At 40.3% G+C, this 24,877-nt stretch overlaps 1 protein-coding gene across 1 annotated transcript in view; it reads right to left on the bottom strand.

Moving 5' to 3' along the window:
• SETBP1 (SET binding protein 1) overlaps positions 1–24,877 on the bottom strand; it is a 125,337-nt gene that overhangs the window by 84,456 nt on the left and 16,004 nt on the right. Inside the window, exon 2 of the mRNA XM_036746105.1 lies at positions 20,250–20,421. Coding sequence (XP_036602000.1) covers positions 20,250–20,421 — 172 coding nt within the window. The remainder of the gene's footprint in view (positions 1–20,249; positions 20,422–24,877) is intronic.

Raw genomic sequence — 24,877 nt, 5'->3', positions numbered from 1 at the left:
TTAGGGCTTGAAGGTACATTATGGTTCACCCAGTCTAACCTCTCACCTCATCCCACAAATCTCTAAAGCGTCCCAGACCGGTGATCATCTAGCCTCTCCTCAAGTACCTCCAATGATGGGGAGGTCAGTACTTACGACAGGACCTCATTTCCATTCTGGACATCTCTGATAGTTAAGATAATTTTTCACAATCTAATGAAATCCATCTTCCTGTAACTTCTCCCCATTGGTACTTACTCTGAGTTAGTCTGACAAAGGGGTTCAGAAATTTTTGATCCATGCATCCCTCCCCACCTCATATCCTTTACCCGATCAGACCCTCATATAACCTCCTACTAAAACAAAGAAACGAACAAATATCTCACAAAAGCATTTTGTTCTTTGACACCATTAGTTTACCCTTGCCTGTGTATCCTTTTTCCAGATAGACCTCACCATCTTTTCCTTGCTTTGTTCTCTTCCCCTCATTTGATTGTAAATTCTTTCAAGGCAGGGATTGCATTGTTGTAAAACAACATCTAATATCTCTCCTTGAAGCTTGTAGTGGGCTCCATACCTACCAGGATCTTAATCACTGCTCTTAACTGACCTATTACTGTTGACTGAAATCATGATACAAGCCTGAATTTGGGAGAAGTTCATTATAGTTATGATTACTAAGAATAGCTAGCATTAATATAGCATTTTAAGGTCTGGAAAGCACTGGGATATGGGTGCTATTTTTATCCTCATTTATCAGATCAGGAAACTAAAGATGAGAAAGGTTAAGTGACTTGTTCAGCTGAGGCAGGATTTGAATTCAGGTCTTCCTGATTAGAAGTCCAATACTCTATTCACTATGCCACTTAGCTGCCTGTGGGTCTTCCTTTTTTAATTTTTTTTTGGGGGGGGCGGAAATGGGGAGAGCCAGACCTATAGTTTCAGAACTCTTATGAAGAAACTCCCTCTACCAAAGCACACTGGCTTTGCAACTAACAGTTGTATAAAGTGAGTATGGTACAGATTTAATCAGGGGTACACAGTCATTAAGGGTAGGAGTCAGTACTTCCTTACTTTGAGACTGGTTCTCTAGTTACTACATGACACTACCTCTTACTATTGGTATATTTCATATATTTCTTAGAGTTCTGATATGTCTGTAGTAGTGAGTGGGGGAAGAAACTTGGATGGGATATGGTGGGTTTTTGTTTGTTGTGGTTATTGTTGTTTTCAGGGGGTGGGGTGGGGGGGCAGTACTAGCTCAGATTTATTTGCAGAATCATTGCTAACTCATGGTCTTAAAAATAGTATCTCACAGGGTGGAGAATGAATACATCAGCCTCCCTAAGGGATCCGTTTTTAAAGTTCCACCTCAGAATATCCAAGTCCTCCTTAGAAGACTGTCACCCATTAGAGAATTTCATGCTAATGTAAGTTAAACTATCCAACCTTCTCCTTTACATTCATTTTCAAATGGAAGAAGTCTAAGCTGACTGCCAGACCAGTAAAGCTTTACCTATTCACGATAACAACAAGTGGCAAAGCTAGGACAACTACCTGTCTGCCACACAGCGAGTGATACTGAGGCAACAGCATTGTGATCTGATACCCTCACCTCAATTTGATACTTCATGTTCTTTTGAGATTCCTCAGGGCCACTCCTGGCCTCTGAAGGTCTACAGGGTGACAGTCTCCTCCACACATTTATCTGAGAGCCCAACATATTATCTGAACAGCTGCCAGTGGAAGAAGGGGCAGTGTCAAAACAAAATGGCCTCAAGTATCTCTTTTCAAGGTGGAGGAGAGGGAGAAGGAAAATAGATCCTGGCAGGCATTATCTGTAGTTTATCAGAGCTTCTATACTCCAAGCCCTGCCACAGCTTGAACCCTGTCATTAACAATCCGATATTCCCTTCCATGCCTTCCCGCCAGTCCCCATCTGCCTCTCTCTAAACAGGACCTGTTTCTACCCTAGAAATTGTCAGATGAAGAGCAGGACATATCCAGGTGTGAGGTGCAACTCAGCATGAATGAATGCCCTGGCAGACAGCCCAGATCTTAGAGGCAAGGGAACCCAGAATACGGCACAGAAGTTGGGGCTGGTGGATTTGGGATTCAGCATGAGCCACAAAGCCTGGGTAGCTGTGGAGACCAAGTGACTTTTCTGCAGGAAGATCAGAAACCACTGCCACAGGACACCCAGCACTGAAGGGAAAAGTGGCAGAAAGGCAAGAGGCAAGGGCAACAAATAAGCACTAAAACTGTGGGCGAACATGGGGAGGTGATGAAGGGGAAGAACATGACCATGCCTTTTCTCAAATCATCATTCAGGTTCTTCTTCCTGCCTGAAGTAGCCACAGATAGAGTTTACACCCAAGCTGTCAGTCAAGAAGAGGCCAGCTCTTACATGTTCATGATTAGCTCCCTTCCTCAATTAGAGAGAGATAAATCACAGCTCTTTCCCAAAGTGGATAGAGCAACACAACCATCAATTTCTATGGCACCAAATATAAACAGCAAATGATGCTCTTGCAAAATTTCCAAGAAAGATTATATTTTATGTATTTAATTTCATCTGCCAAAATGTATGTTGGAGATGAGGGGGGGAATGAGGCTCCCTCTCCCCCTCTTACCATCATGTAACATTTTTGAAATGCACCAGTTGCTTGACATTCAACCTGAAGTAGAAAATCTGTATCATCTACCCCTACCTCACCCCAATCCCTCCCCCATTTGTCAGTATTTAAGGCTTAATGAACTCTTGGCGGGCTCTGCCTTCCCAGAGCTAAATGTTCATGATTGCTATTTAATGGTGAGCTGTCCAATTCACACACATGCCAAGAATCCTTGTCGGTCATCAGAAATATGTATTTATTGATGGCTGGTTAATCTATGGAGAGGTTTTCTGAGAGAACGCCATGCTCACTGAGGACCACTAAGCTGTGTACCTTGCCATTTAAAATCACCAGGGGAACTGCAGTAGGATGGAGAATTTAGTCCTAGCAGACTTCTTGCTTCCCACCCCCCCTCCTCAACCCTCCATTGATAATCTCCCAGTGGCTGCAAATGAACACAGGGAAGAGAGAACACTTGCAGCTTTAAACCTTTTGGTGCAAGAGACTCGCTGCAAATGAACATTCTGAGTAAACAAAACCCATCAGGCCCCGGCAAGGGTCCGAAGCCTGATTGGGCTAAAAACATCACGATGGAATCTGCAATTGGCAAAGTAATTGGCGTTATTACAGCTGATGGGAAATTTCTGATGCTGCCTGTGTGCTCCTCTTTTGAAATAATACTCAGCCATTTAATTTGTTCAGTTCTCATCGGGCTGATTGCTCTTTTCTTCTGGAGTTTATCAGGAATGAAACGAGTTGTCTCTGTGGGCTAAGATTTTATATCCTTTTTTTATAAAGCTCCCTCCTCCCTCCCCCCTGCCAGAGTTTCAAGATAGCAGCAGGGATCTATTGGTCCTCATGATGTAATAATTGTGGTCGGCTGTTATTCAGATGTCACTCAAAGCTATGTATTTCTCAGGTTCAGCTGGAGGAAAAAGGTTCATGCTCCTCTTTATAACAGAGAGATGAGTGACATTCAAACCCAGAATGATGCTGATACTTTGGCAAAGGCTAGTGAAATTTGTAAGGACCAGTAAGCCCCATAGTGATGCTATATTAGGTTTTCATTGTATGTGGCTATATATAGGTGGAGGGGCAAATTGACAAGATTGCTCCATGGAACAAATACCTCCCTATGATTGATTCCATTGCATTTCACCAACCAATATTTACTGAAGGTCAACATTTGCCCCAGAAACTTTCTGTAAATTTCTGGTCCTGCAACACCAGGCATTTGCAGACCACTTTAGGATTCGTGTTCCTATCCCAAATCAGGAAACTTACCATGTTTATGTTTATGAAATTCAGAAAGGGTCTGAGCTGGGGTTAAGGACTTTTTCTCCCTCTTCTTCATCTAATATCTAGTCTCATCCACATGGCAATTATCCATTAGCTATTGGAATTAGGATTCATAAGAACTGGCACCATTTTTGTGCCTGTGGATGTCACTTTGACTTTTAAGTCCCATCAAACCTGGACCCAAGAGACCCCCAACCTCAGCCCTCACATCACTTTCAGAGAGCTGACAATGGGAACGAACAGGAGCCATTGAGTTTATGGGTGTGAAGAAGGTTGCTGTATAAAATCTGAAAGAAAAAACCCTCTCAAAAACTATAAGCCAGCCTAGCTACTCAAGAGGGCTTCCACCACTTTACAGTACAAATCTCATTTTCCTGTTGACTTTCCTAACTGAAAAATCACTGGACTTGTGCTTTTCCCTTATGAATATTCAAGCTAGTCTTCTATGGATAGGAGTTTCATTTCTTAGATTTCTATCCCAGTACCTAGCACTCGGCCTGGCACATCGAAGATGTTTAAAAAAAAAGTGCATGTTGATTGATTGATGTACCAAAAAAAGAAGGAAGAAGCCAAGAAATCCCTTAGTTTTCACTTTAGATGCCAGGAATTTTTTTTTTTAAAGTATAAGACATAGGCGGGAATTCAGGAACTAAATCTATCTGCTTAGGGATTTAGTGCTAAGAAATGGAAAGTTAGGCATCAAAGCATCACTCCAAGCATGCTTTCCATAACAGTGACAATAATGTTATTATGACAATAAAAACGATAATAACCAGCTCTTGCATAGCAATTGAAGGTTTACAAAGTGCTTTACATCAATTATCTCATTCAATCCTCACAACAACCAATGCTATTATTATCCTCAAGAACTTGAGTGACTGGCCTAAGGTCATGCAACTAAGTGTGAGAGGTAGAATTAGAACTCCTGTCTTCCTGATACCAAGTTCAGCAGTCCATCCACTGAGTGACCTAGCTGTCCTTTTGAGGATTCTCAAAAACAAATAAGAAAACTATGCAAGTCTTAGGCATATACAATTAAACTATCTGGTGTTTCCCTAGCAGATAGGTGATAGCATCTTCTTCACAAACATTTTTTATTTGTTTCAATAAACCAGCTATTTATGGAGCAAATTCTATGGATTAAACCCTATGGCAGATATAAAAGGAGTATAAACCATGAGATCCGTTATCAAGGACCCTGCAAACTTATGAAAGGAAAGACAAGTACATAAATAACTATGATACGAGGGTGAGTTAGATAAATTCAAAGGAGAAACCTATAATCAAAACTGATCAGTATGGTCAAAAATTTGAGAATCGAATCATTACTTTCGAGGGGAAGAAGAGTATGCAAACAAAAGGGTCAATAAAACCAAGCTGGGTATGGAAAGAAAGGAGACATTTACCAAGTAGAGATTAAAAGTATCCCTTTAGCACACATTAATTTAGATTAAGGCATGGATGGCTCATCTAATTTCTGGATGACATGGAACTGTGTGAAATAGCTAAGACAATGAGGAACAGAAATGGTATCCTAAAAAATGTCAATGACCACATCTAATACAGGATATAGGGAACTCCCAGATGAAGGATTTCTCTTCCCTAAAGCAGGCTCGCTTATTCTCTGTAATTTATAATCTTAAAAATTTGCCTACAGCACTTGGAGGTTAAATGACTTGTCCAGGATCACACAGGCAGTATTATGAAGGATAGGATTTAAATCTAGCTCTTCCTGGCTCTGAGGCTATCTCTCTATCTACAACACCATGCTGCCTCTCATCTAGAAAAATGATATTTAATAAGAAAAAATATAAAGTTCTATGTTTGAGTCTTTAAATAAAACACTACAAGTATAGTGTGAAAGGCAAGGCCAGACAACAGTTCAAATAAAAAAAATCATTGAGGTTTTTGCGGGCTGAAAGCTCAGGAGGAGTCAATAGTGTGAAGTGGAAGCCAAGAAATCGAATGGAGTATGAAAGAACATTAGCAGAAGAAAGTTTGTAGAAGGAACGAGTTACTTACTTCATTGTACTCTGCCCTAGGCAGATCATATCTAGAGCACTGTATTCAGGACACCTATGGCATTGACAAACTGGGACATCTACAAAGGCAAGTCCTTAGGAGACCCAAGATTATATAGGAAGATCAGTTGAAGAAACTGAGGATACTTGGGATGGAGAAGAAAAACGTGGTGGGGACATGATAACTATATGTATATGAAGGGCTGTCACATGTTTCTGCTTTGCCCCAGAGGTCAGAATTAGGAACGATGGTTGGCTCAGCTGCAGAGAGGCAGATATTGACTTGACACAAGGAAAACCTGCCCAAAATTAGGGCTGTCCAAAAGTGAACTGGGCTGCCTTTGGAGGCAATGGTTTCCATCTCACTGGGGATCTCCAAGAAGATGAATGACCAGTTTCTATAGAAGTTGCAGAGAAGATACCTATTCTGGTACAGATTGAACTAAAAGGTCTCCAAACTCTCTTCAAACTCTGAGTTTCTGTCTTTTCTTTCTATCACCATATCTTGCATCTCTTGTATCTTGCACACAGTAGTATGTCACTTGGTGATTCAGACAGGATTGAATTACATTGCTTTTGGACAGTAGGTGTGATTTTAATAATAATAATAGTAACTATTTAGAACTTAATGTAGTGAGTTATGTAGTGGGGAGGTAGTGATATTTTACGTCAAAATGTGAATTAACTATTAAATCCCAATTTTTTTCTCTAGATTATCAAATGTTTTGAAAGGGAATTTCTAAATAGTAATTTCCAACTACTTTTGAGCATCGCAGCCCTTACAGTAAATTGTTTAGAGATAACAACACTCAGTTGCTGGCATGAGTTTTGAGACATTTGTCAAAATATCAGTCCCATGACCTCTCAACGACCATTTATATGTGAATTAAGTGTCAAAATGTTAAATGCAGGGGAAAAAAATGCCTTGCAACAAAAGAAATCAACACAGCATCAGAATTATCCCTAAACTTTCTCTTCTCAGGGCTAAACAAACATCCAATTTCACCTTCTCCAATAGTTTAAATTCCCATTGTATTAAACATTCTGGAAGTGATCATATATGGCATTTGTGGCCAGTTTGAGTTTCCCTCCAACACCACTACCAGTGGTGTAGTGGAAAGATCACGGGATTAAAAGTCAGATGATATGAGTTTGACTTTGGGCACTTAACCATTTGGGGCTTCAGTTTCTTCATCTGTAAAATTAGGAGCTTTGCTGAGATGGCCTTTAAGTACCCTTCTTACTCTAAATCTAAGATCCCTTGATCCTAAGCAACAACACTAAGTATCCTAGGAGAAAGAAGAAAATTATTTTACTTCTCTTGAGAAGTGCCATCATTTAGCCACATTGTCTTGGGAGGCTGGCTGGAAGCCCATGCTCTACCCTGACTTCACTAGGCCTTGTTTAGTTTTTATTATATGACCGGCTATGAGTAATGGCAGGTGTTGCTTTTTCCAAGGAAGGCTTGGGGTGTGGAGGGCTATGGGACCTTTAAAAAGTTTGCTATCGGAGTAAAAATAAGTATATTAAAAAATTATTCTGATCTCACATAGCCTTGGGCAACAACTGAAAATTTAGCTGTACTACAGGATTTGGTACATTTTCTGGGTTTGTGGGAGGTATAAGGGGAAAACTATGTATAAGGGTTAACACACACACACACACACACACCACACACACACACACACACACACACACACACACACACACACACACACACGCACGCACCCACACAAACTAAAACACTTCCCATTATCAGGGAAGCATCAGAAAATTTGTGGTGGAGGGTGTTTGCAGACTTTTCAAAGCAACACAGTCTGTAAGCCCAAGCAAGCAGATGGCTAGAAGGAATTTTTTTCTAGGCCTGGCAAGCTGTTAAGCTTGGACTTAATTGGACTCATTGTAGGGGCATCCTGACACTTATTGATTCAAATCAATGGAAATCAAATGAAGAAACCTTTATTAAGTACTTCCTATGTGTAACCAGGTGGCGCAGCAGGAAGATTCATCTTCATGAGTTCAAATCCCACCTGAGATACTTACTAGCTGGGTGACCCTGGACAAGTCAGTGAACCTTGTTTGCCTCAGTTTCCCCATATATAAAATGAGCTGGAGAATGAAATGGCAAATCACTCTAGTATCTCTGCCAAGAAAACCCCAAATAGGGTCATGAAGAATCTGACAGGATTGAATGACTAAACAACAAAACAACAAAAATGTGCAACCAAACTGCCCCTCATCTGAAATAGCTTACAGTCCACAAGAGAGAGAATGACAACACTTATACGAATAAGTATAAAAGTGGCATCTGAGTTGAACCTTGAAGACAGATAAAGTTTCAGGCAAGATGTTGCAATCTTCTAGACACAGAAGAACATGGCTTGTGTGAATTCACAGAGTTGGAAGACGACAGTATGACTGACAGGTAGAAAATCATGAAAGGTAGTCATGTTAAACGAGATTAGAAAGGTAGATGGGGGCTTCCTTTCTGCAAGCAGGCAGGTGGCATGAGAGGGCACATGGAAATGGCCCCAAAGTGAATGTGTTTGCTCATTTGAGGGATGAGCCTCTTTCAACATGAAGAAGGTCATGGGATACCTCTGACCAAAGAGAAAGGCAATAAGACATGTTCCCTAGGACCCTGAAGGTAATCTGGCCACCTGGTTTCCCAGGGTGAGGTGAAGGTTGCCTATTATTAATGGGAGAGTTTTGAATATGGCTGTTCTATTGTGACAAATCTTTCCCTACAGCTTTTCAAATTTGCATCTATACTATTTCCTAAAATCCACGTATAGTCTTGTCATGCTTCAGGCACTTCAGAAATCAGATGGCCAGATTACCTGACAATGCAATATAAGATAGATAATGCTGATATGTGGTTTTCTTATGAAGCAGCCTCGTTTCTATTTGAATTTGATACCACTACACTAACACAATCCATAAATTTACATATGAGAAGACTGCAGTGGTTATTTGCCCAGGATCACACACAAAGTCCCTGGCAAAGCTGAAACAAGAACACATGAGTCTTTTGACTCACAGTTTGCTGCCCCTTTCCCTAACATGCTGATGGGTTCCAAGACTCAAAAAGACCCTGGTAGAGTAGAAGGCTGGAACATCACAGTATCAAACAATGGGGCCTTTCAGCAGGTTGGTCAATGGTCACAGAGGCAGAAAGCTCAGGCAAGTCCCTGACCATTAGCAATGAGAAGCTTCCATAGGGCTTTCTGCTTGATTAAAGTATCTGGAATGAAATATAATAAAGGGAGCAGGTGCATGTTGGAGTGGAGGTGTGAGTTAACAAAGGGCTGATCTTTAGATGAGAAATTGGTTGCACTTTCACAGCCATGGGGGGGGGGGGGGGCGGCGCTCAGAGGGACATGGTATTAGTACACATGCAAGATGGGTCTCTTCACTGCCTTCAGCTAAACCTGCTTACATAAGCCCCCATCTACCTTTCTAGTCTTGTTTAACATGACTCCCTTTCATCATTCAACATGTTGGAATATGAAGGAAAGCATTACTTGCCTGATCAAGAACCTTTGAAGGCTACCTGGTGCCTTAGGGCTAAACTCTTCAATCTCCCAATCATTGTTAGCAGTATACTAAAATAGCTGGTGTGGGGCTAAGATTGGCATTATGGTAAATGTAGTCCAGTGTTGTAGTGCCCCTCAGACAAACTCTGACCTTGACAGAGACAGCTAGCAGCAGGCCACTTGAGAAATTGTATCAAAGTATTATTACAATGTTTTACATATTTATATTTTGTATCCTTGAGAAGACTACAAGTTTCTGGAGGGCCAGGATTGTGTATTATACCCACATCTGCAATAAGAAATTAATTGGATGATTAGTGCACCTTGGGAGATGGAAATACCTCTACAGTAGTCTCTCAAGATGTTCTTTAATCCCAGGAGAACTTATTATGATTGAGACTACTCCATCCAAGTGCCAGAGTCTCTGGGAAACACCTGCAGAATTTCTCTTTCCATGAGTAAACGCTAGCACTAATAAAATATATCTAATAAAAATATTGCCAAGGTGGGTACTAAACGATCACATTACTTCCCAGTGAAAACATGGTTTGCTTAAGAGGAAGGTGTTAATTATAAATTAACTGCAACAAAATTACACTTGTGGTTTAAATATCCATGGTGCACTGACCACCAAAAAATGGGTAAGCAGTTGGTGTCAAGGTGAAGGGCATGTGTGTGTAAATATATGGAACTATGGAATTACTTGATAGCAACTGAATTTTTAAGAGTTTTAGATGCTCCTCCATAGTAAAGAAAAGAAATATCATGAATGCCCTAGGAGACAGAGAGAATGATAGAGGAGAATAGGAGACTCCTAAGCATTCCTTAAGAAATCCACCACCAAGTTGGAATCACTTCAGAGGAAAAATGTTATATCCACTACATATGTTCCCATGAGCTCACAAAAGAAGATGTCAGTGCACACAAAGACCTATCTAGGAACAGCATCCATGGCAAGACAGACTTAGAAAAATCAGTCCTAAATATGAGCCGAAACAGCAACAGTTGACCTGCAGGATGGCATCAGCCAATGAACCAGTGAAGTCGCTGGCAATCTTTTACTTGGCAGCCTTCTCACTTGGTGACTACTCAACATATTCTTTGTGACATCCCTTGTAGCTTTGACAAAATAGCCACATGTCACCATGTATCATTACAGTTATGGGCACTCTCTGCCACCTTACTTTTCTTTTAATGAAGATGAAGTTTGTTTTTGTTTACCATTCTTCCTCCTATAAGCTGAAGTCACTTTGCAACTAGGAAGTGGTCTCTTACACAATACTGTGCACACAAGAGGCACCCAATGAATATATATTGGTTGACTGGCTCCATTTTTCTAGCATTTAAATGCCAATGAACATATAAAAATTTACAGGGGTCTTTATGGAAAAAAAAAGTTTCTTGTTATGGGATACACACATGTACACACACACACACACACACACACACACACACACACACAAACCTGTAGCAATTTCTTGGTGGACAAAGTTTGGCTTTTGAAATTGTGATGGGGGTTGGCACATAGTTTAGACTTGCAAGTAGACTTTCCTTCCTAAGATGATCATATTAACATTAACTAATTTCTCCACTGCTACCACCAACACTAACGGTGATAAGGCTTAAATTGCTCTAATTTTGAATCTTTATCATCAGCACTATATTCCACTCCATTTTGTTTCTCAAATGTAGCTCACCCCACTGTCTTTTGGTTCATATAAAAACCTTATCATTTGATTTCAGAGCTCACTTATTCCCATGCAAACTGAAAGAGAGAGTGCCCCTGCACGTCTGCTATACCAGTTTGGAAGGAAGAAAAACAGAATCTATGATGTGTGCGAAGATCTTCCAATGAAGATATTATCACCACCAGCACACTTACACACAGACAGAGAGAGGAGAGGGGGAGAGAGAGAGAGAGAGAGAGAGAGAGAGAGAGAGAGAGAGAGAGAGAGAGAGAGAGAGAGAGAGAGAGAGAAACTACAAAGAAACACAGGACATCAGCCAGTCAGTTCTAAGCAAAATATCACTGACACATATAAGACCGGCATTTAAAAAAAATAAAAACCAAAAACTGGAACAAAGGTTCATAGATCATAGGATTATAGATTTAAAGTTGAAAGGGAGCTCAGAAAAAAGATGAAGAGGAGTAAACTTTTATAAACACTCTGAAGTTTGGGAGAGGCTCTTTCTAGAGGCCAGAGGACTGGCCAGATAAGCTAAGTGAATATTCCAGGATTAGCCAACTACTAGACAGTCTAGAGATAATCCTTTTAGTCATGGACAAACTTTAGTCCTTTACCGATTCAGGAAATAAGCCAGAAGATCAAACTTTCTCTTTCTGGAAGAAGGCAGTAAATTTCAGGCTATTTAGGCCATATTTTTAATATGTCACACAATGATAACCACATCATGGAAAAACTGCACCAAGTCCAGGCAGGAGTTATCTAAGTGACCAGAAGCAAGTCATTTCTCTTTTATTTCCTCTTTTAGAGAATAGATTGCCATTTTCTCTTATATAAAATGAGGAAGTTTAGGCCAGGCATGGTGGCAGGATCCTGTAATCCCTTTGTACTGGGAAGGCTGAAGCCCATGGGTTACTTAAGTAATGTAGCCTCATGCTATAGTGGAATTAAGAGCTACTTGGGTGTCTGCATCAAACCCAACACCATAATAGAGAGCCCCTAAGAGCAGGGGAATACTAGGCTGTCTACAGAAGGGCAAACCAGCAAGCTTCTATGCCAATCTGTTGTGGGACTGGATCTTTGAGCAGCCACTGTACTTCCAGGCAGGACAAGACAGAATCACTGTTGAAAGAGCAATGTAGAGGGTAAATGTTTATGGGTAAATCTGGGCAGCTTAATAAGGTTAAAGAATGGGATCTTTTAAAGGACTCTGATAACTATTCATTCAAAAACCTACTAACCATATTCGGGGCATTTTCAAATTTCCTATGCCTGGAACTCCCTCCCTCTTCATCTCTGTCTCCTGGCTTCCCTGGCTTCCTTCAAATCCCAGTTGCAATTCTACCTTGTAGAAGAAAGAAGCTTTTGCTGATCTTCCTTAATGCTGGTGACTTCCCTCTGTTGGCTATCTTCAATCTGTCCTAAATATGGCTGTCTGGACACATTAGTTTGCTTGTTGTCTTCCCTATTAGACTGTGAACTCCTGAATGGCAGATACTGTCTTTTGCCTTTATTTGTATACCCAGTATTTAACACAGTGCCTAGAACATAGTAGGCACTTAATGAATGTTTAACAAGTGACTGAATAACATGGCTTTATCATCTGCTGAGTGGCCTTGGGTCAATGACCTAAACACTTCTCACCTTCCGTGCCATCATTGAGTTTTAGCTTCTAAAGAAAGTAGAAAAACCTACCTCTGTACCTGAGGTCTGCAGAAGAAATACAAATGAAAAGAGCCAAATAGTAAAAAATGAAAATTATTGTGAAAATACAGAGGCATGAAAATACTGATATAAACTAATGGAAAGTAAAATAAGCAAGACTAGGAATACAATAGACAATGATAACAATAATAAAATTGTGTATAATAAAATATACCACCACTACAATAATAGAAACATGAAGAACAACATGAACAAGATGATCAAAACTGAATGCTGTGAAATTACAATGACCAAATTTATCCCCAAAGAAGAGATGAGAGAGGACACCCCTCCCCCAACACAGCCACACTTCTTGGCAGAGGTGAGATTCTATGGCTATGGAAAATTTCAGATAGTGTCAACCTTTTTTTACGTATTAAGTTTGTTGAATTGCCTTCTTCCACCCCCCCCCCCACCTTGGTCTTCTTTCTTGTAAGCAATAACTTCTTGGAGGGGGGGAGTAAACTGGAAAATGTAGGTAATATAAAGACAAAAGATATAGATAAATTTTTTTTTTAATTGCCAGACAGTCCTTTGGTCAAGACAGTGAGCATCACAAATACTCACCAGAAATCCCTGGTTACTGTTGTTGTTGGGGGATGTTTAAGAACCTGGGAACCTGGTAAGGCTCAGGCTATCTTGTTTTACATAAAGAGATTGCCTTCTGAAATCTCTGAATGATGGGATGAGAGAAGTGATCCTCTGTCCAGAACCCATCTAAACCCATCAGGTGTACAGTGCTCAGTTCTTGGTGCCACATTGTAGAAAGGATACTAATTAGTCAGAAAGGTGGAAGGTGACTAGGATGGCAACCCGCCTTTAAGATCAAGCTATAAGAATATGTGTAGAAGAAACTGGGGTTATTTAGTCTGAAGTGCGGGAGCCACTGGAGTAGGGGAGCATAATCACTACCTGAAAGTATTCACCTTGGCCCCAGAGAGAGCAAAACCATGCCATTATCCCTCCTCAAAGAGCCTTAAGCTTCGGGACTCCAAGCTTAGAACCCTAATATTTTGGAGAGAAGCATCTACTTCGATGGGCATAGTAGCACCTAGAAAATGTTAGCAAACTAGAAAATCATTATATTGTTCCTGTTCCTCAAGGCCAAGAAATGGGTCCTGACCTATCGGAGTAGTCACTATGAAATGGAATAGCTAAAAGGTTACAGTGGAAGAAAGCAAAACATTTCTATTTTTATAAAGTTGGTGACAGATGTCAAGAAGTTGTCCAAGATTAGCTGAGATCCTATCTGTGCAACTGAGAAAATAGATCTCTTTAAGAGACTTGGAAATAGTTTGGTAGTTTTTCTCCTACAGATAACATTAGAGTCACTGGTTTTGGGTCTTTTCCCCCCATAGAACATATTAGACTGTGGACTATGTTTTGAGATTGTTGTATACATTAGTAGGCGTGCTTCATGAAACAACTAGAAAGATGAAACCACAATATTTGTTGAATGTTTTTAATGCCTAACATTATAGTGTTGAGATGAAGGGCTAAGGCTGGAGCAAAGGGTCATGCCATCATGTGCTGGCAGCCAGAACTCTAGGGAAAAGGCAAGGTCTCTACCATTGTTCATGGTGCTCTGCTCAGTCAATCTTGAAGAAGGCCCCAGGGCACCCCCATGGTACATAGGTGCTATCTGGCAGGGCCAGGTGAGGCATGGTGAGGGAAAATCTGAGAACATCAAGAAAGGGAGGGCAGTTTAGAGATCATCTAGTTTAACCTGCTCATTGTACAAAGGAAAAAAGCTAAAGTGTAATCACTAGCCCAAAGTCATATTGTCAGGCATAAGCAGACCTGAGTCTAGAGACTCAACTGGATGAAGGATCTAAAAAAGGGAAAATGGGAAAAAGCAGAGACATAGAGGGTGATCTGGGCAAGGATTAAAAGACATCCTAAACCATTAGTGCTCTATATAAAATTCAACTCTATCTCCCTTTTCCAGATCAAGTTCTAAGACATATAAGATCACCAAACCAATTAGACAGTAATGCCTTTTATCTCAACATCACTTTTAAAAAGAAAAGAGGAAACCTCATTTTTTTTTTATTTTCAGCCAAAATGATAATCCATAATCTACTCCTCCTTTTTTTTGTCGGGTGGAAGCATAATGGTGGAGGAATGAGAAGTAGAACTGACCTTTCCTCCTTTACATCTGTCCAAAGAAATGAAAATAAAATAGGATTCAAGGAGTTTTCTGAAACACTGGAGGGCATATGCTCTAGGGTGAATAGTGAAAGAGGACTCCCTGAGGAATAACCAGGAGAAAAGGCAAGGGAAGTTATTTTGTATTTGAAATGGACACATTTTTCCAATTGTGCCTTCAAAAATGGACCACAGTGCCACTGCTTGCACTTTGAGATGGACTTCAGAGTACTGGCTTGTATTGCTAAGCAATGAATGGACCAGACCCTGCTCCCTAGGGGAATTTCCTCCCTCCAAAAGCAGAGGGTGTTTAGCTGTGCTCTGTTTGCAAGTTACCTGCTTATTCTGACCTAATAAGTGTTCTATATTGGAAATAAACAAACTTGAAAAAGTCATACTTTATACTCTCATTGTCTTTTGGCCCAATGTGAAGATGTGAATGTAAACACAGAGACAAACAGACAATGCATCGGAACCCAGTTGACAATAAATTTGTGGCACTCTACACTTTCAAAGCTGGGAGTCATCAAAGATTAGTGGAGAAATCATGACTTTTTTCCTTAAGAGGCTGCAGCAGTAACAGGCTTCAAGAAAAAAATCCCCTTAAATGCAAGTGATAAGTGTGGACTGTGTGAAGGCTGACATGCCCGATTACAGTTATCATGGTGAGAGGCCCACGGTAAACTCCCTCCTGAAGGGCAGTGACAGTTCCTGGAAGGGAGTATGTTGGTGAATTATTACAGACACCAGAATATGTGGAGCTCAGGTTCATCTGGAACCCAAAGAGAGAAAAAGAAAATACAGCAGCCAATATTTTGGGGATAAGGACTGAGCCAGGTGCTAGGGGTGGGAGGAGGTCAAGATGAAGCACAGAGTTGGGGTTAGGGTTTTGTTTCTGTTTGGAGAGGTATCCAAAAGGACAGTGTTGACTTGAGACACATCTGGGTCTTTCTGATCTGAGAATCACACTACAGAAACATATGATCTGGGTATTCCATCCTCAACACAATATTCCCAGGGCTTTTTTGGTATCTGTAACATAAGCCTGGAGGGGGAATAATTGGGCATTTATTGCCTTGTAGCAATGACATAAGGGCATAAGAAATGCACAACTGAATTACACCAGTAACCAAGCCAGGCCAGAACATAGTGAGCATCTCCCACATCCCTTTTATAGCCTCAAAATACCAGTAACATCCCTAATTTCCTTTTCATGACCTCAAAGTGGTTGGGGAATACCCTAAACAACCCTAACTTCCCATAATGGCTTGACTCAGATCTATCCCAAATTCATTCAATGATCACAAAATTCCTCCCTTTCTCTCTCTCTCTCTCTCTCTCTCTCTCTCTCTCTCTCTCTCTCTCTCTCTCTCTCTCTCTCTGTCTCTCTCTTTCTGTCTCTCTCTGCCTCTCCCCTTCCCTCCCTCCCTCCCTCATTCTACCAAACATTCCTTCAAAAACTTCAAAACATTAAGGGCAGGAGTTATTATCTATTGTTAACAAACCATCCTTCATCTTACAACTCCATCCCATAACTCTCCATCTCTTTGATATGTCCCTCCATTATACCTTGCATCCTTGGCCACTCTCTTCAGAACAGGATACACCTTCCTCTCATGTCCCACAATACACCAAGCTAGAAAAAGTAGACATTTTTGTCTGAACTCTCCACTTCCAAACCTTCCTCCTATCAAAGCAGCTCAAGAATCTCTCTTATGAGGTTTATTCCTTCCATATCTCCTTCTCCATATCATGGCAGCTATTGGCTGTTGGCACCCAGGTCATTCTCCTTCCTTTCTCAGGGTGCTTAACACCTGGTTCACAGTCCCATCCCAAGTCCTGCCCTTATAATTGATAGCTTCAAATTACATGCTAATGTCCTTTTCAAATGCTGTTTCTCCCTAGTTTCATTAACCTCTTCAACTCCTATGACCTGTACCTCCACACACCTCAGCCGAACACAAGTATGGTTTTACTCTTACACTATTCACTAACCACAAGGGGTCCAACTCCACAATCCAAAGTGTGAAATTTCTTTATCTGATCATAACCCCGCAGTCCTTCTACCTTTCTCTGTGTCTCACCCCTCTGAAATCTACTCTCAGTCCCAGTCAATCTGCCACTTCTTTCTTTTCCAGGCAGTCAACTCCCTTTAATCCCTACAAAATCCCACCACTTTACTTAACTAGCTCAAATTTACACTGTCTTCTACCCTTGAACTCCTTCCCCTTTCTCCTTTCACTACTCAGTCCTTCTTATATCCTATTAGCCTTCTCTGCTTCTGTTCTTAGACTATAGAACACCAGTAGAGGAAGTCATACACCCTATGGGATCCACAGCAACTTGGAGTTGCTACAGATTTATGCAATCCCTCTCAGTAAGGCCCTGTTTCATATTTAACTGAGAAAAAAATCACGGCCACCCATCTTAAACTTTCTCTCCTTGATTTCATCTTTCAAATCACTTCAACACCATCCCTATGTCCAGTTCTCATTTCTCCAGTCCTGCACCTCTACCTGTCTGCTGGGTATCTTCATCTGAAATTCCCATAGGAATCTCAATTTTACTTTGTCCAAAATAGACTCAATTATCTTTTTCCCCTAATGTTCCCATTCATCTGACTCCCCATTTATTCTTTTTCTATTCAGGGCAACAACATTCCAGTCACTTAAGATCTCAACCTAGGAGTCATCCTCAATTCTTCACTCTCAGTCATATTCAATCAGTTGTCAAGTATTGTTGATTCTACCTCCACAACAACTCTCACCAATATCCCCTTTTCCCCATTCCCATAGAGGCCTTCATCACCTCTTTCTTGGATTACTTCAGTAATTCCCTAATTGGTCTCCTCTCCTCTAGTTTCTCCCTTCTTTAATCCATCCCCCATGAAGCTTCAAAAGTGATAGAACAAAAGCACCTGTCTGATTACATCAGTCCCTTGCTCTAGAAGTATTAATGGCTCCCTAGTACTCTAACAATTAAATAATTGTTTGACTTTTAAAACTTTAATATCCTGGCTCTAGCCTACCTTTCCAGGTCAATTAAACATGAACTGCAGCTCCCCATACATATACATATTCTGTAGACCAGCCAAACTGGACTACTTGGTGTTCCCTGGGCATGGCATTCTTTTTCCTGTCTCTGCTCCTAGGTACAGGCTTGGCCCCATGCCTGGAATTCTCTCCCTCTTCACTTCTACCTCTTGTATCTTTAGCTCCCTTCAAGTATCAGCTCAAGGCCTTTTCTGATCTCCCCAGTTGTTAATGCTCCATCCCATCACCTTTAAAAACAATTTAAGAGTCTTATACTTAATTATTGGTAAATATATCATATACATACCCTCAATAGAACATAAGCTCCTTGAGGGCTGAGATTGTCTGTCTTATATCGGTATACTCAGAACCTATCTACATCCAAAGAAAGAACTGATAAATAGAAAGATATATAGAATGATTTTACACACACACATGCACACATTTGTGCCTAATAATAGCTATATCTAGAGCAAGGGGAAGTCGGAGAGAAAAAAAGGCGGGGGAAAGGAATAGCAAGCTGTACATAATAGATTTGCAGCTTCACATGCAATCATTTTTTTTCTATTCTACTATGTTACGGAAATGCTTGTTTTATTTTGGAAGTTCCGAATAAAATACATTTAAAAAAATAACCTGACATATACCAGTCCTTAACAAATGTTGTCAATTGATTGAGAGGTTCTAGTAATGGATGATTATGCCTATTTTGCTTCAATTCTCTAGAATATTTTATGCATTGAAATTAATTTAAATAAATAGGTCCTGAGCAATTTTAGTTGGTTTTATTGGTAGACAATATTAATCTTTCCATAAAACATTAAAAACAGACATTATCCAAAGGGAAGGAAAAGGTGAAGTGGTACAAATAAGCTGTTTACTCCTCAAAAAAGCATATGGGTCAAATCTCATCAAAAAAGTCACAGGAAAATTTGAGAGCTATACTGGGGTCAAAGGTATCCACTTTTGGGACAATATTTGACAAAATGAACAGTAGAATAATAGGACAGATGAAAGTCTGGGATATTTTTGGACTCCAAAACACCTGGGAATGAAGTGGTTTTAGTCCTTGCTATGACCTTAATTAAATGCACGACAAATTACTTAACTTTTCTTGTCCTCAGTTTCCCCATCTATAAAATAATTGGCTTACCAAGCTAACTGTAGTGTTTGAAGAGGTGGCTGAGATAATTTAAGTGCAAGTGCATGAGGAAGGTAATAACTGTTCCATGGTGTATGATACAATATAAAAGTGTTATAATTCGCTCATCCCCTTGTAGTTGCCATGAGATTTGTCATGTTTCTCCAAGTAAGAGGAAGCAAGCACTTTGTGTGTGGGGAAGAGGGGGGTGGAGGTGGTGGTGGCAGATGTTAGTCATTGATATCTACTGAATTTAGGTGAAAAAAATGCATTAAAAAAGCAAGAATCACTCTTCAAAATTATCTCATGTAAGAATGCAGAATTCCATGTGTGAACATATGCTGGTCTGTGTATGAACATACAGACTATATATGTGCGTGTGTGTCTGCTTGCAAGTGTAGATGTCTATGTGAGGCCACGTGCACAATTCCCTTAACAAAAAAAGGGGAAGGAAATATATTTTTACATTTTACCTGTACAAAAGGAAGCTCACATAGCATATTTGCTCACTCCTTCCTCTTCTCTCAGTTTGCCCAAGGCATCCTTTCAAACAGCCGCCTGGCTAGAGATAATAGGTGGCCCATTTCCCTAACTAGAATCAGCAGCAAATCAACCATCTGCCACTGCAGGGGTCTCAGATTAACCCAGCCACTGGACCATGACTGCAAGGCATTTGCACATTTAGATTACAGAAATTTTGGTCTACCATTCAAAGAGGAGGGGGCAGAAAAAAAAAATGAAGGAAAGGCCCCCAGGCTCTTTTGGGTTAACCCTTCACAGAGCTTGGTCACCACCTGATAGCTCCACACACCCAGTTTTTCTCATTACATACTGTTAAGAGAGAGAGTAAAAAGACTGTCCTGCCATTGATCAAAAAGAGAGTAAAGGACATACATACATACATACATACATACATACATACATACACACACACAAGAACACCAGGGACTGCCATCTAATGGTTAGCGTCTTGGGTCAACAGACAGGATTTACACTGGAGTTTCTACCTCCAAATCCATACTAGGGACATAGCCAAATTATTTGATGTTCTCTTTTCCCAAAACATACAACAAAGTCAACGGAACTTACCTGTGGCTGAAATCCTTTGAGGTCACTGGCTGTGAGGTCATTGGCTGCAAGAAGCTGTAGAAGGACAAAAGAATTCTTTTTAAGTGACACAGTAAAAATTTTGTGCATATCCTCTTCAAGACATCTGATCCTCACATCATTCTCATGGTCCTGTAGGCTTGAAGGCAAAAGGCTGAAACCCCAAAGACATATGATGCCTTAAGACATGTTCTATATCCTTAAAATCTATGGAAAGAGTGAGACTTACAGCTGGAGATCTCATTTGACAGGGAAGGAAACTTAAGCTCAGAGAAGCTTCAGTGACTTTCCCAAAGTCACAAAGTAATTAGGGACACAGAGAGAATTTGGATTCAATTCCTCTGAGCCAAAATGTAGGGTTATTTCCAGTGGACCATAGTAGCTACCCTGACCACCTCTCCTTTAGTCATGCCACCCTCCCTGTGTCCTCTTTTCCCTAAACCTCTCTATCTCAATCTTACTCATTCTCCAAAGCCTAGTTCAAATGACAACCCTCTCTCTCAGAAGCTTTTTCCTACTACCCCAAGCCTCAGTGATCTCCCTCTCCTCTGAATTTTAATATTATGTATTATTTGTACTATTCATTTCACACTTCTCACATAATAAAAGATAGGATTAGTGAAGTATTTTAAGGTTTGCAAAGTGCATTACAAACATTATCTCATCTTTCCCTCACACCAATACTAAGAGTTAGGTGCTAACATCATCCATTTTTTATAAATTAGGAAACCGAAGGAGACAAAGGTAAAATGATTTGTCCAAGGTCACACAGATAGCAAATATATGAGGTCACATTGGAACTCAGGGTGCCCTGACTCTAAGTCCTGTGATCTATCTACTATGCTACTTATAATGTCTTATATTATCTTTTGCTGCCACAGAGTCTTGTTGGAAGAAATGTCCTGCCCCTCTAAAGTAGAATGTAAATCCCTGGAGACTTACACTCAATCATCTAGATAGATAGATAGACAGACAGAGATGGATAGATGGATGGATGGGTGGGTGGATGGACAGAAGGAAGGATGGAAGAAAGGAAGGAAGGACAGATGGACTGAAGGAATGAAGGATTAATATGTACCCACTATGTTCCAGACACCATGCTAAGTGCTTTACAGATATCATCTCATAAAGATAAAGACAGAAAGAGAAATATATCTTTGGCTACCTCATAATAATTTGTACATAGTCAGAAATGTATTAGTTAATTTGATGCTTTATTGATATGTTGATAAAATACCTGCAGTGTATGACTTTTAAAAAAAATAAAGAAAAAAAAAACATGACCAGGGGAAAAAGAAAGGGACAGATGCTTATTTTGATTCCAGGAGTGTGACTGTTAGCTTTGTTAAGCCTGGAGAGAATACGTGAAAAATAGGAAAGGTTTCATGTTTGCTGTAACAATATTTTGTTTGGTTCAAGAAGGAGAGGGACTCATGCTGGGCGTCAGCGCCTACAGCCATTTCAAAAGCTCAACTGGGCTTTGCAGCTTCCCCAAAAGAAGACATCGATGATGAGGCTTAAATGGTGTTAAAGCTGGAAAAGAACTTCAAGCAGAAGGAGACAAAGGAAGGGAAGAGGAAGGAAAGGGAATAAGCATTCACGTACCAGGCACTGTGCTAAATGTTCTACAAATATCATCTCATTTTAGAACTTTATGAAGAATGTATAGGCCTCACCCTACCTCTTAGCAATGTGTCCTAGAGTTTAGAGCTAAAGGTAAGAGGACTTGTTGGGAAAGGAAGTGGTGGAGACAGAGAGAGAGAGAGAGAGAGACAGAGACAGAGACAGAGACACAGAGAAACAAAGACAGAGAGACAGAGACAGAAAAAGAGACAGAGACAGAGAGATAGATGGAGAGAGGGAGGGAGGGAGAAAAAATGAAGGAAGGGAGGGAAGGAGGGAAGGAAGGAAGGAAGACCAAATGTTTATTGATCACCTATTATATGCAAGACATATACCCACCTCCAGGAGATTATAATCTATTTGGTGAGAAAAGTTCAAACAAAAAATGAGGCAGTATATTAATATTTTGTGGTGCTAACAAAGAATCACTGAATCCTGGAACCACAGAATCTCTGAAGAGGAAAGGACCATAGTGTCATCTTTAACATATTACAAAGACAGGAATCCCCTCCATGATATCCTTGATAGATTATTTTTTGATGTTATAATCATGATGATATAATCTAAATCTTATACCATTTCTCCAACTAGAATGTAAGTCTGAGAGTGATTAAGGATTATTGAGATCTTTCAGTCAGAAGACAGATTTAAGTTCAGAAGTTACTAAAGGGGGATACACAGTCTTCAAGAGACGGACTAAGAAACGTGACCTTTAAGAGCTAAGCACTGGTGAGGTGTGGCAGTGTTGTGGAGTCCCCAACACCACTGAGCACTTAATAGGCCACCATGAAAAAAACTAGCAGCATAAAAGCAACTGGAAGCATAATTTAAAAAGAAGAAACCCGAAGGAGAAATTAAAAAGAAGAGGGCAGAGAAAGAAGAGACTGAGGTGGACCATTGAACATTGCAAGCATCTTCAAACAGGAATCAGACTGAAGCTATTGGTAATACTTAGTTTTCCAAGGATAGAGGGAAGTCCTCCCTGCCCCCCTCCTCATAGACTATTTCTCCAACTTCTCTTTTCCATGCCTGTCCAGTAACAGAAATTGTAATATATTATGCTCACTTCTTTAACTTCAACATTTTCCTGTATCTTGCTTCTGCCTCAAACAAAGAGGCCAGGGGTTAGCTAGAGATACACAAAATTTAAATTAGGACAGAAAGCTAAAGTTCTCTCTGAATGCTAGGAATTTTCTCTAACTGGGAGTTCTAAGCTATTACAAATGATACCTTAATTGGATATAAACTCCTTAAAGCCTCGGAGAAAGAGGCCATGTGTTTTGCCCCTAGGCTAAAAGTGAGATAGTTGCATCAAAAAGGTTTGGCTTGAGAAATGTCTAGCCTCCAACTGCACAACAACAACAAAGTATAGTAGAAGGGAAATTGAGGAGAGCTCTAACAAAAGGAAGGCAAAGGAAGGAGGGGGTGGTGGTGAATTAGGAGGAGGTGGTCCCTGAATAAGACCTGAAATAAGCCAAAGATTCTAAGAATGGGAAATGAAGAGAGAATACATTCCAAGCTTGAAGGATGGTTTACACAAATTCACAGAAGTGAAAAATGGTACATTCAGCTCAGGAAACATTCTGGAAGGAAAAAAGAGTTTGTAAAGTATAAAATGAGGCCGAAAAGATAGGTGGGAACAATATCACAGCAGGCCCTAAAATGCCAGGCTAAGGAATCTGTGTTTTATCCTAAAGGCCATATGTGTGTATGTCTGTATGGAAGAGGGAGCATGGAACATGAGGATGTGTTTGGCAAAGAGAGGAGGATTCTCAAGGTCTTTGAGTGTGTGTGTGTGTGTGTGTGTGTGTGGAGGTGGGGGTGAAGGGGTGTGTGTGATGCAATCAGACTGTATGATATATTACTATGCATCTCCAACAATGTCTTGCAGATATCATGGACCCAATTAGTAAATTGGTTGACAATGAAATTAATAAAATTACTATATCCTCTTTTTTATGTAAGCAAAGAGAAAGAATAGGAAAAAAAGAAAAAGAGGGAGCTTATTTCAAGGCCAGGATTGTGACTGCTAACTTCATTAAAGCGTTAAAGGAGTTGCGGTCCCTACAATGTTTGTCATCAGGATCCTTTTGAATACTGGGACTTACCACTTCACAAAGAGGCCGATTTTATAACTGGAAGTCTCAATCTGTTACCAAGTTCTGTCCTCCTCATCTCTCTTATGTGAAATCATAACTTCCACACATCATGGTGTAACAGAAAAGAGGTCATAGAAAGCCCCTCAACTATATGAAGATAAAAGTCATATCCCCAATATGTCTTCTCTTTCCAGGGCAAATTCTGGGATGGCGCAGACATAGAATTGACAAGATTTGGCAACTAATTGGACATTATAGCTGAGTTAGTCACGTGCGAAAAATTAAGGATGATTCCTCAGCTGGAAAGTTAGGTAACTAGAAAAATGGTGGTGCCCTGGACTTCAATAGTGAAGTTAGGAGGAGGAGTAGATTTAGAGGGTAAAGATAATGAGTTCTGATTTTGACATGTTGAGTTTGCGATGTCTATGGGCCATCCAGTTAGATTTGGGATTCATTTGCACACAAAGTACATAGAAGATAATGAGATCAAAGAAAAGGGATATAAAAGGAAGAAGCCTACAGAGTCCTGGAGTTTACCCACATTGGGAGTTGGGGAATGGGGGTGGGTGTGGGGGGTGGGGAAGATATGGATGACGAATCTGTAAAAGAAGTTGTCAGCCTCAAAGAGAAAACACTTCCCCTGCCTCATGGATTTTATAATCACAGAGCATTAGGGCTAAAAGACATCTAAGAGCTCATCTAAGTCTACGCCATCATTCTGAAGATGAGGAAACTGATGTCCAGAGGGAGTTTCTAGTCTCAAACCCAGGACTGTTGACTCTAAATTCTATCCTCTTTCCATTACACCACACTTCTTTCCCATCTAGGTGAAGAAACAACATAAGAGATGAATAACAGTACAAGGTGACATAGGCTACATACCAAATA

Source organism: Trichosurus vulpecula, chromosome 1 (genome assembly GCF_011100635.1).
Source record: "Trichosurus vulpecula isolate mTriVul1 chromosome 1, mTriVul1.pri, whole genome shotgun sequence".
Classification (NCBI taxonomy): domain Eukaryota; kingdom Metazoa; phylum Chordata; class Mammalia; order Diprotodontia; family Phalangeridae; genus Trichosurus; species Trichosurus vulpecula.
This window is presented reverse-complemented; position numbering and strand designations above follow the sequence as displayed.